The sequence below is a fragment of the Acinonyx jubatus genome, chromosome A1 (genome assembly GCF_027475565.1).
Source record: "Acinonyx jubatus isolate Ajub_Pintada_27869175 chromosome A1, VMU_Ajub_asm_v1.0, whole genome shotgun sequence".
Classification (NCBI taxonomy): Eukaryota; Metazoa; Chordata; class Mammalia; order Carnivora; family Felidae; genus Acinonyx; species Acinonyx jubatus.
Genome location: NC_069380.1, coordinates 188427471 through 188440180, shown reverse-complemented (window position 1 = coordinate 188440180; position 12710 = coordinate 188427471). Strand labels below are relative to the sequence as shown.

Sequence of the window (12710 nt, the reverse complement as noted above, 5' to 3'; positions counted from 1 at the left end):
GACTTCTTAAATATTTTGTGAGAAAAACATACCGTGTCCAAAAACTGGATTCGACCATGAGGCTACCAGTTAACAATTTCTGCATAAAGTTTTGGAAACTGGACCTTTTTCTTTAACCTGGGGAATTATCTTTTTCTTCTATCCCACTCACCTCCTGTCTCCCTTCTTTCTGCACTTCCTAGAAAAAGGGCTTCCTTCATCTGTGCTAGTAAATGACTAGGGGGCATTACAGATTGCTTGGAATAGAATTTTCTCAGAATAAGTGAGCAAAGAGGGTACTATGCATAATTGCATTGAACAATACTTCCTAGTGTTTTATTGGACCTCCTCTCATTTCACCCTCTCAAAAAAAGGGGGGCAATAACTTTGTTTCCGTTTTTGAAAGCCTGAGGTTTTTTCGAAATATTGGCTAATTGCATTTTCTATGTTATCTCTGTGCTTCTATTTCAGGATGGAATGGGGAACTTGAGAATCACAGACAAAGGTCTAAAACTAGAAGGAGACTCCGAATTCTTGCAACCTCTCTACGCCAAAGAAATCCAGTCCCGACCAGTAAGTTCCTGCTGCAGGAAAAAGGAATGGTTGTTTTTCTTGACTCTAGATCTGGGGAAATTTATCATCAGCCATCAGCAGAGTATAGAGGATTATGGGAAGGAATGGTAATATAGGTAGTGAGATATGCTCATATCTGAAGTCTCAAGCATAAGCATTTGCTGTGGTACCGTAAACGATGATGATGACCTCTCCGAGCCTTTCTCTATTCCTGCCAAAAAGAGGGTAATAATCTCTGTTAATGAACTTTTCTAGATTCTGCTGCAAATAAGCCAAGAAAATATATGTGGATGTGCTCTAGGTACTATACCAATCCCAAAAGTATTGCTATCATTTTTTAATTGCCAAGTGCTTTAGATACTATCTTTAGAAACACAGAAGTAAAGAACTAGAATTTTGTTTTTCATTAAGAATTTGGACAAGGTAGCCAAGGTTGGTTAGAATCAATTCGGTAATCAGCAACCATGCTCTGAAATGGTACTAATTACTCTGGTCTGGTATTAATCTGGTATTAATGCTCTCTGTTCCATGTACTTTGCTGCTTTGCAGGCATTACCGTTACCTAATTTAATCCACAGATTTGTCCATAGGGTTGGCAATTATTGTCGCCTCAATTTTATAGATTAAAGAATTGAGCCTGAGTGAGGTACTGTGTTCAAAGCCACACACTTACGAAGTAGTAGACCAGGGACTCCAGTGCAGGAAATCGAATTCCAAAATGTTCCTATTAACCAGAGTCTCCTACTTAAGCTTTTTCTCTCATCTGTTATTTTTGTCACGATAGAAGTGATTTCTGGTTTGTTTTTATTAAGCAATACGATCAGAATTAATTTTTGCTTTTGAGTGTTTTTTTCTTCTCAGTTGTTTCTTTGGCTTTGTTTCTGTGTTCGTCTTTTTGGTGGGGTGGTGGAATTTGCTGTCTGAAAAGGATTGTTAGTGCATTTGCTCTTCTGGGATTGGTCCATGCCCACCTGCAAACAAAGAGTAATGTGAAAGCTCCCCAAAGTGTTATTTGCATGGCGTGCATCAATGGGCATAATTAATGAAATTCAGCAACTTTATGCAGTGGGTACTTTTATCTGAATGCTGTCTAAACTACTGAATTCTGTTAAACTGGATGCAACTACTGAATTGCCAATAAGTTTACTTCCTTGTAAATCTCCCTCCCTAGTAAAACGGAGGGAGTCATGATGTTAAAATTATCAAAAAGAGAAAATCACTTCAGCAACCCAATCAGTGATTATAAAATTTAACTGGAACTCGTAGCACACTGAGTTAGCACTAAAGTACAAAGAGTACTATTTTTATAGTATCTCTCATCTTTGAAGAAGTTACATCCTAGAAGGAATCATGAGATAAGATTATAATAAGGAGGGCTGAGTGATGATTCCATGTTGAACTGAATGGAAATAGTGAATTTCCAGCATTTAAGAAATCACTCTTAGAAGCATTGCTTCGATCTGTATTTATTTCTCCCAGCCTGGCAAGTTGGTTAAATCATCTTTTGAGTTACTAGTTGTACTTTAGATTAATCTTACCTGTATTGACCTTGTTTTGAGTATTGTTGGCACAATGTTCTATTAGTTTCAGGTTAAAAAAAGTGATTCAACAAGCTTATATATTACTCTATGTTCACTACAAGTGTATCTACCATCTGACACTGTACAACATTATTCTAATATCATTGACTATATTGTTTATGCTGTATTTTTTATTCCTGTGGCTTACTCATTCCATAACTGGAAGCCTGTATCTTTTAATCCCTTTCACTCATTTTGCCCATCCCGGCTCACCAGCTTTCTGACAAACGGAGTTGTTCTCCGTATTTATAGGTATGATTTGGTTTTTTGTTAGTTTGTTTAATCATTTGTTTTTTTCAGATTTCACATCTGAGTGAAATCATATGGTATTTGTCTTTCTCATCTGACTTAGCTCACTAAGCAGAATACCCTCTTAAGTCCATCTATGTTGTCACAAATGGCATGATCTCATTCTTTTTATGGCTGCATAATATTTCAGTGTGTGTGTGTGTGTGTGTGTGTGTGTGTGTGTGTGTGTGTGTGTACCAATCTTCTTATTCTGGATTAAACTTTTTAAGTCACTAGTTTTGACTTATAATTTCCTTCTACTGGTGATGACCTCTTTATTTGTAAAGGGCCAGATATTTAAATATCTTAGACTTCTTTTTTTTTTCTTCTTTACAACTCTTTGAAAATGAAACAATGTTCTTACCTTGAGGGCCACCAAAAAATAGCCTGTAGGATAAAGGTTGCCAAGCCTTCTATATTAGTGATATTTCTGTAAATATATAAATGATCTGGCTAAGCAACATATGGTATAAGAGAGCAGATTTTTTTTAATGTTTTTAATATTTTATTTAATATTTTATTTAATATTTTATTTTACTTTACTTTTTACTTTACTTTACTTTTATTTTATTTATTTTATTTTATTTTATTTTATTTTATTTATTTTTGAGAGACAGAGTGTGAGTCGGGAAGGGGCAAAGAGAGAGGGAGACACAGAATCCAAAGCAGGCTTCAGTCCCTGATCTGTCAGCACAGAGTCCGATGTGGGGCTCCAACTCATGAACTGTGAGATCATGACCTGAGCCAAAGTCAGACGCTTAACCAACTGAACCACCCAGGCGCCCCAAGAGAGCAGATTTTAAGATCATGGGTAGAATAATTGATTTTTTGCATAAAATATCCTGACATAAGTTTCCTTGGTGTAGAATTAGAGTCATATAAAGGAATTGAAAAGCGTTGTTTCAGAAGACTTGAAAGGGGATACAGGTACATCTCTTAGGCCCACGTGCAGGAATTGAACTTTTTGCAAATTTTTAGCCAGCGTATCTGAAAATCAATGGCCATAAGATACCAACTCAAAGATATACTTGACAGAAAGCTTAAAAAGTAATGATAACCTCAAAAGTCTTATTTTAATATTGAAAAATCAGTGAGCTAAATTCCATGCTTTCTTGTCATCACTTAAGGAAACCAGAGTGTCAGAATTGACTGTCTTTCATTGTCCTTAGAAAGTATTCTCCTTTCAAAACATAAATAGTGAATAGAGCTCTTTAGCTATTCTGACAACAGAATAAATATCTTCTCACTGGAGAAAATAAAGACCTACAGATATGCATATATAACAAAATCTGTCCGTAAATCACATGAGCTGTTGCTGAAGCAGTGCCCGTACCTATTCTTCTCCGTCACGCGCTACCTGCAGGTTGCGGCCATCATCCTATCCTCCTTCACCTACACCCTTGCAATGTCCATCTCTCTCTGCTACCTTTCTCTCTTAGCCTCACATCTACATTGTAGCCAAAGTGGGCGTTTCAAAATGTCAAGTCTCTCCACCTCTTCCCAAAGGATTCTCCATCCTCTTGCCATTGCACCCGGAATAAACTCCTGACTCCTCATGAAGGCCTAGAAAATTCTCTCCTAGATGTTTTTCATAGAGGGCTCCTTCTGGTCATCCTGTTCACAGTTCACATGTTGCCATTTTAGAAAGACCTTCCTCATTTAGTGTAACAGCATATGTGAAACATCACCCTGTTTTTTTTTCCCTCCTTGTAACTGTCATCATTTGACATTCTTTCTTGCTTAAGAATATAAATTAGGAAGAGCAGGAGATTGTGCAGATTTTCCCCACTATATTCCCTAACCCTATTGCCATTTCCAGCACATGGTATATGCTCAGTAGATATTTGTAAAATTGAATAATAAATCATTCAAAATAAAGTATCACTTAAATCTGTCTTGCAGAGGAAGCACTCTTAACAGTTTTGCATACCAGGGCAGCTGGGTGACTCAGTCAGGTAAGTGCTCAACTTCAGCTCAGGTCATGATGTCACGGTTTGTGGGTTTGAGCCCCCATCTGGCTCCACACTGAATGTGCAGAGCCTGCTTGGGATTCCCTCTCTCTCCCTCTCTCTCCCTCTCTCTCTGCCCCTCCCCCATTTGTGCTTTCTGTCTCTCTCAAAAATAAATGAATAAACATTTTTTTGAAAAACACCACATTAGGCACACCTGGGTGGCTCAGTCTGTTAAGCATCTGACTTCGGCTCAGGTCATGATCTCACAGTTTGTTGGTTCAAGCCCTGCGTTGGGCTTTGTGCTGACAGCTCAGAGCCTGCGGCCTGCTTCGGATTCTGTGTCTCCCTCTCTCTCTCTTCCCCTCCCCTGCTCATGCTCTGTCTCTGTCTCTCAAAAAGTGAATAAATGTTAAAAAAAAATTTTTTTAAATATCAGTTCAGTGTACATTTTTAGGCATTTCCTACAAGTATATTTTTTAAATAAAACCATACTTTGCATATTCTTTTGTACCCTTTTTCTTCCAAATAATATATTAACAATAAATTCTCTGTATCTAAATAAATTTTAATAGTTTAAGAGCTTTTTTGAAGCATAATTGATATAGAATAAACTACACCTATTTAAAGTGTGTACATTGAAGTGTTTTTGCATACACACACACACACACACACACACACACACGAAGTCATCACCACAATGAAGACAATGAATATATCTTTCACCCCTAAGAGTTTCTCCCTTACCCCTTCATAGTTCCTCAACCAACTACCAATATGCTTTCTGTCCTGCACATTACGTTGCATTTCTTAGAACTTTACTTAAATGGAATCATACAATTTGTGTATCTGAATAATTTTAAGAATACATTGTCCACATCACTTTATCAAGATCTTTCAACCATTTATTTAATATTCAACTTAAAGGAGATTATGTGTGTGTGTGTGTGTGTGTGTGTTTGCTTGTCTGCAATTACTTTGTCTTGGTTGGCCTGGGGAGAGATAGTGGAAGTGGTTCAGGGCATAGACCTTGAGTATTTCCCTTTTGGATGATATAAGAGCACTGAGAAGGGACTGGAGAATAACACACTAAGCATGGCATCTAAGGTAGAATTGGTATCTCGTTGGATTTTCACAAAAAGTAAAAGCAGATATGCTAGATCCAAAAGGCAGGAGAGCGATATCAGAAGCTGGTGACTTAATCTATAGGGCTCCCCTTCTTTCAAGCACAGGGGTAATTGCCCGCTGAACAAAACTGGGGTTCTGGTAGCAAGGAATGTGTGGAAGGCCTGTTGGATAGGCAACCAATAGACTTTGCCATACCTACTGAGTTGTAACCTTGCAGGGCACTCACATGAACCTCACACGTAGCAACTTCCCTTCCTTTCTCCATTCTGGCAGTTTCAGCTTATTGGTTTTTTGCTGATGCACCTGACTATTGCTTCAGCCACCCCTGGGAGGGTCTTTTCAGAAGAAGTATCTGCAGTATCATTTCCCTGTAGATTACACCTGCCTTTATTTATTCTGCCCATTGAAAAGAAATCAGTGCCCTGTTGAAGAAGATTACTCAACCCCTCTAAGTGAGGATAACTAATGGAAGTATTGCTTTTGTGTTTCATTGATCTGAAAGGAATTGGGATTGGTTAAGCAATCCACACAACGTTCAATACTGTATCCAATTTCATTATTGAAGGTTGCAACCCTGTAAAGTCACTACAAATTGATTAGTGTGATAGCAATCACTTTGGAAGATAAGTTAATGAGAAAATGTTCATCCCTACAATAACTTGCATCTGGGAATTAAATGAAAGTCCCAGGACATGCTAGCATTAGCCACATGGATGCATAGCTTCTGTAAGTATTGTGCCACTCAGAAAATAGATTGAAAAGGACACACACTAAATTAACTATTCTACCATGACATCCAAAGACCAGCCTGTCTCTAGAAATACTACTTGAATGCATTATCACAGAATTTTTTAAAGTTAAGGGATATAATGCCAAAAAAAATTCTGCGTTTAAATGACCATTTCAACATGATGGTACTTTTTTCTTTTTAATTATATTTAAATCCATGTTAGTTAACATATAGTGTAATAATGATTTCAGGAGTAGAATCTACTGATTCATCACATACATATAACACCCAGTGCTCATCCCAACAAGTGTCCTCCGTAATGCCCATCACCCATTTAGCCCATCCCCCCCACCTACCTCCCCTCTAGCAACCCTTAGTTCTCTTTATTTAAGAATCTCTTATGGTTTGCCTCCCTCTCTGTTTTTATCTTGTTTTTCCTTCCCTTCCCCTATGTTCATCTGTTTTGTATCCCGAATCCCACATGAATGAAATCATATGATATTTGTCTTTCTCATCCTGCTGGTGTTGCTTAGGATAATACACTCTAGTTCCATCCCATCCACATAATTGCAAATGGCAAGATTCCATTCTTTTTGATAACCAAGTACTATTCTATTGTGTATATATACCACAGCTGCTTTATCCATTCATAATTCAATGGACATTTGGGCTCTTTCCGTACTTTGGTTGTTGTCAGTAGTGTTGCCGTATGCTAATAGTGCTGGCTATTGGGGAGCATGTGCCCCTTCAAATCAGCATGTTTGTATCCGTTGGATAAATACCTAGTAGTGCAGTTGCTGGGTCATAAGGTAGTTCTATTTTTAATTTTTTGAGGAATCTCCATACTGTTCTCCAAAGTGGCTAAACCAGTTTGCATTCCCACCAACAGTGCAAAAGTGTTCACCCCACACTCATCAACATTTATTGTTGCCTGAGTTGTTAATTTTAGCCATTCTAACAGGTGTGAGGTGATATCTCATTGTGGTTGTGATTTGTATTACCCTGATAATGAGTGATGTTGAGCATCTTTTTATGTGTCTGTTAGCCATCTAGATGTCTTTGGAAAAGTGTATGCTCATATCTTTTGCTCGTTTCTTTACTGGAGTATTTGTTTTTTGAGTGTTGTGTTTGATAGGCTTCTTTTTAATTGGTAAATACAGTTACAAAGTTTTGTCAAGTGCTACTAGTAGATAGGTTGAATGAACTAATACTAAGGAAACCTTTAACGACAAAGAATCAATTTGGACAAAAGTAGCAGATTCCTACTTTGGAGAGACTGCTCATCTTACTTTGCAGAATGATGTAACTAGATGGTGCTTTTAAATAACTTCCCGTGAAGTGACAAAGGAAGGGACACTAGCTACTCTGGGTAGCTACTCTTATAAGTATGTTGCGCCAGGCCTACAGCAATGGGAAAGTTGCAAGTGAATTTCTTTCTTTCTTTTTTTTTTTTTTAAGTGAATTTATTTCTATACTCACTTCCAACTATACTTGGGCTGGGCATAGGGGTCCTAGCCCATTACTATATGGAATTTAGAAGTTTAGGAGAGGAGAGGCAGAAAAAGAAGTTGGAGGAAGATAAAAAAATTAGTTTACTTTAAGAGAATAAAGTAGAAAATTATTATATTAGACTTGAGATTTATATGTCTTTTAAATTTCCTTATCCTATAAAAACTCACATATTTTTAAGATGTCTTTACTCACTAAAACCTGTGTGTAGAATTATGATATCAAAACTAAATGTGGTTCTTAAAAGTTGCCTGTTCCAAGAGACGGTATCACACCATGGCTAAACCCCTGTGCTATATTGTTGAACTTGGATGGCAGCAAGTGCTACCATTTGACAGATGAGTGATCTTTGAGAACCTTCGTAATTTGGCAAATTCTTGTTTTCTTGCTTGTAACATTGGTATTCATGGCTACATCATGGTGGTTGCAAGTAAGATAATGTTTGTGAAGTGCTTAATACAGAACTTGTCATGAAGTAAGTGTTCCAGGAATGGCGACTCCTGCTCTCACCCGTTGCTGCTGATGATGACAGTGATGATGACCATGACGGTGACAGTAATTTTCACTACCAGCATCATCGTCATGTGGCCCGCATATCACCTGATGTTTGAACTTGCTCTGAACCAGATGGTCTTTCCTCCTCTTCTCAAATGTCATCTTAATGACAAACTCATTGCCCTCCAAGGAAATCTATTTCCTGTTAAATAGCTTTTAATTTTAATTTTTTCCTTTAGTGAATTATACTCTTCCAATGTTCAATTCATTTGTTTCTCGTCTTCTGCTTAAATTGTTTTAGTACTGGCACAGTCTTTATTTTTTCTTTGTCCAACCTTTCTGAAAAAAAAAAAAAAACTTTTATAGCATATACCAATTACCTTACAAATGCTTATATATTTTGATCCAGTAATGACATTTCCACTCATTTTATGATCTATAAAGAGCCAAATGTAATAAAATATTTAAATATTAAAACACAAACACTGGTGTTGTACAAAAATCAGGCTAAGTGTTGGTATACCACCTTGTCAATATTCATGAAAGTTGAGAAAATACTGCATTCTCCTTGAAAGTCTGAGCTGGTCATTCTCACTGTGGACTTCTACATTTGGATCTTTCATCTCTTTGTTTTATGGAAAGATGAGGTTTTTTTTAATTCCATTCTGATTTTAGTATTATATGAATTAAGAGTTTTTCCACCAGCTGGAATTCCTAAGATCTATCTGGGGTGGAAGTTGAAGCCCCTAAGAGGTCAGTTAGACCATCACTGCATTTAATGGATGGAGTCCCAAAGGCTCAGAAAGGAGGTAGGGATGTACCCAAGTTCTACCAAGCTAAAGTCAGAATAAAAATTCAGAATTTTAGTCTTCTTGTATATCAAAACACTATTTTTATGTTAAATTATTTTCTCATGACACTGTTCAGTACAATAGGTTGAGTGATGCTGGCCATTTCCCTCTCATGGGGAATAACTTCCTGGAAGGTATGTTAAGTTCTGGAGGGAATATAAAGCTCTAAAAGAAAGAAAGGGAGGGAGGAAGGAAGGAAGGAACGAACGAACTGGAGACAACAGTGGATAATGCAATAAGACCAGACTTAATTATGGCTGATCTCATCACTGAGATAGTATTCTCTACTTCAGAAATCTATGAAAGTTAAATGAAGTAACTTCAGTGACCCACCTTGTGAACTATCAAGTGAGCTGTTGGTATGAAAACCTATGACAGAAGTTACACCCTGAATCCAGCTCATAGATCTAGTTTATTTGCCTCACGCAGTATTTTTTTTTCTTTTAATATGAATTTTTCTCATATTTAAATGTTTGAAGATTACACATTTTTTTAAAAAATCTACATTTTCTAATTCTTGTTTAAAAAACCTTTGGCAGAGTGGTTTGATATTTCTAAGGGCTGGAGCTGAGTAGAAGTTGCCTTCTTCAGATGGACATTTGTTCTCTGGTTTGCCACAGTCTCCACCAGGCACTATTGTCTCATACCCAAACTGCTTTAAGGCATTTATTTATATGATGGGGCTCTGAAGTCCCTTGAGGGTACAGCCCTTGGTTTATGGAATAGAGAATGTATAAATCTCGCCATGCAGAGTTCAGAAATTAGGTTGGCTTCTTAAGATCTTAGTCATTTATGATTCACTGTTCCCTAATATTTCTTTTTTGTTTTGGTTCTCTTTTGTGCCCCAGTTTCCCCAAGCAGTCTGGCTCCTGTGGGTTTTGAAATCATATGCAAGCGCAGCGGCAAGGGAGAGCAGCATCAGAGCTTCTTGGAGGCTGAGGCTCTGGCCTGCTACAGCCACACTCTCCCCTCCCTGAGACTCCTAGAGCATGCTTTCTTTGGGTCTCTATTCTCTGACCACTACAGAGCATTACTGGGGAAGAGGCAGATTGGGAAAAGAAAGTTGAAAATTTGGATTCAGCATTCTCTGCATGAGACAAAGAAAAGGTGGGGGTGGCAGAATGTGGGATGGCAGACAAGTACAAGCTTTGTCTGAAGAGGCTCTGTTACAATTTAGTTGCGACGAGAAGAGCCATGTCTCTGGTTAGTTGAGGAACCAAATGAAGGCTGCAGTGGTTTCTCCTCAGCAAGCAAAACAGCTTCAACTCCCAGCTGAACATATTGCACATAAAACAGTATTTTCCATGCCATTTGCATGGAACATGAGCATCTTGCTGTCTTTAATTAAGAAGTTAACTGGACCATGAAGTATTGCCTGAGTAAATAAAAGTGATTTGTACTAAGTCAGAGGGGTGCATAAGGCATCTTTGCATTTCTTTGTTCACACATAAATTATGGAGATTATTAAAAGATGGAAGGGTCATCTATAAGCCCATCTGCACTGGGAAGCTGATTGCCGTTCCCAAAATGTATCTCTCTTTTTGTGTGTTGTAATTTGTTGTGGACAATAGTGTGAACCAGATGCTTACTCATTTTTTTTAAAGCAGACAAACAGTCTTGAGTAGATCGACGCTTAATACTATGGTTGGTGTGTTTGTTTGTTTATCCTGGGAAACAGAGATAGTTACTCGGAGGCTTTTGGTTGCCGTAGAATTAAAATGGGCTGATAGGGTTCATGTTCTTCCTTTAATTTGGGAGCGATTGACTGTGTATACTTTTCTTAAATGAAGGTCATGCTGCAAATATAAGAGTTACTGAGGGCTTTGGTCAGATGTTCCTTAGAACTGTAATGGCCATTTTTAGTAGAAGTAGTTCCAAACTTCACATACAATCTGGCTAAGAACATCTGATTGTATGACTTGAGGGCCATTGGTCAGGGAGCCTGTCCCAAATTCTTTCTTACTGCCTGTTGTGATGCCCACAGGTCCACCATGCAGATCTCATTAATTCAAAGACTCAGAAATGTATATTCACGCCAACGCCCTACTGCAAATATTCCTTCTCCCCACGTGCATGCAAACTTCCGCAAGGATTTGAGGTAGCTCATAACTAACAGTAACATAGTAACAACAGCTATAATGGGTTAAGATCAGGAAATATAAACTCGAATAGAAGGCAGAGGTGGAGACAGTGTAATAAAATACGTGAGACAAACTAGAGCACCTGTGTACTTCCTCTTGCTAAGCCTGGAGTTTGATTATGGAGTTTCCAAACAGAGAGACACAGCCTGTTGGATGAAACCCTCTATGTTTACCCTCCAGAGACTATACAATGTCCTGGATAGGTAGGTGAGTTAAGGCTGGCAGTTCGGTGTTCTAGAAAGTACACCAGATTCCAATTTAAGGAATCTGAATTTTCTTCTTAACTGTCCTGCTGATCAGCACTGAGCCCTCAGTTCTTTATCTGTGAGCTAAAGAGGTTGGACATGATCAGTGGTTTTCTATAATTATTTTTTTAAGTCATGGAATCTTTTTATAAGCCAAATTTATCCAAAACCCCCAAATCCAGACAAGATGGAAGTTCAGCTGCTATGTCTGTGCCATGGCTGGAGACCTGCAGCCTGTTTTCTTACCTACCCAGTGTCCCTGTCACCAGCCGCACGATGCCTACATGCCAGGAGGGTTCCACAGACCACAGTCTGAGAACTACCAGACTGGATGAAAACCTGGCCTTGCTTCAGCTAGGTCTCTGCTCAGATGGCACTTTCTCATGGATACCTTCCTTGATCACTCTGTCAAGAATATATCCCTTACCTACTAGCTTTGTTTTCCTCATGGTGTTATCATATGAATTACACAGGTATATCTATTTCTATCTTTATATTATATGTATTCTGTCATGTAATTATATATTTATATACTTAAACTCTTTGCCACCGCTATTAGTTTACAATCTCCATGATGGCAGGGACATCGAAAGGCCCTTACTAAGGGATATTTAAGAGCAGGCTCTGGAACACCACCTTTCTGGAATAAAATCCTGACTCCTGAGCAAATTCTTTGACCTTTTCTCTGCTTCACTTTCCTCATTTATAAAATGGGCATGGGAATAGCACTACCTCATAAGCGTATTACAGGATCATAGGAGTTCATTTCTTTCAAATAATTATGTAAATTTTGCTTATAGAACAATACCTGGGTAGAGCACTATATAAAATTTTAGTATAATAATTTACTTTTTGCTTTGTTTCCCATCACATCCCTGTTTCTAGACTAGTGCATGTCCCAGGGAAATAAAGCAGATTGTGTGATTGTGTGTGGGTGTGTTTAAGTAAGTGAATGGATGTTTTCTTAGGATACTGCTGGCTCAAAGATTCTCTTAAAGCTTCTCGTCTCAGGTAGAGAGACAAAGACAAGTTCTCTTTTATGGGGCCTTATAGATTGATTGCCTGAACCAGCCACATGCCATGTATTCTATTATGTAGACGAGGACATGAACGGCTATGTGGCATGAGGCCACAGGCAAGTGGGGCCAACTAGGTTCAAGAGATAAGAGTGGTATGAAAGGTACTAAAAGCCCTTCTTCCCCTACTTTGCAGTTCGGCCCTGCTATATATCTTGATTCATGC

General features: G+C 38.2%; 1 protein-coding gene across 5 annotated transcripts in view; it reads left to right on the top strand.

Moving 5' to 3' along the window:
* SGCD (sarcoglycan delta) overlaps positions 1-12710 on the top strand; it is a 934755-nt gene that overhangs the window by 716352 nt on the left and 205693 nt on the right. For all 5 annotated transcript variants that reach the window (XM_027077705.2, XM_053199779.1, XM_027077715.2 and 2 more), the window contains one exon: positions 451-552. In XM_027077705.2, the coding sequence (XP_026933506.2) occupies positions 451-552 (102 nt within the window). The remainder of the gene's footprint in view (positions 1-450; positions 553-12710) is intronic.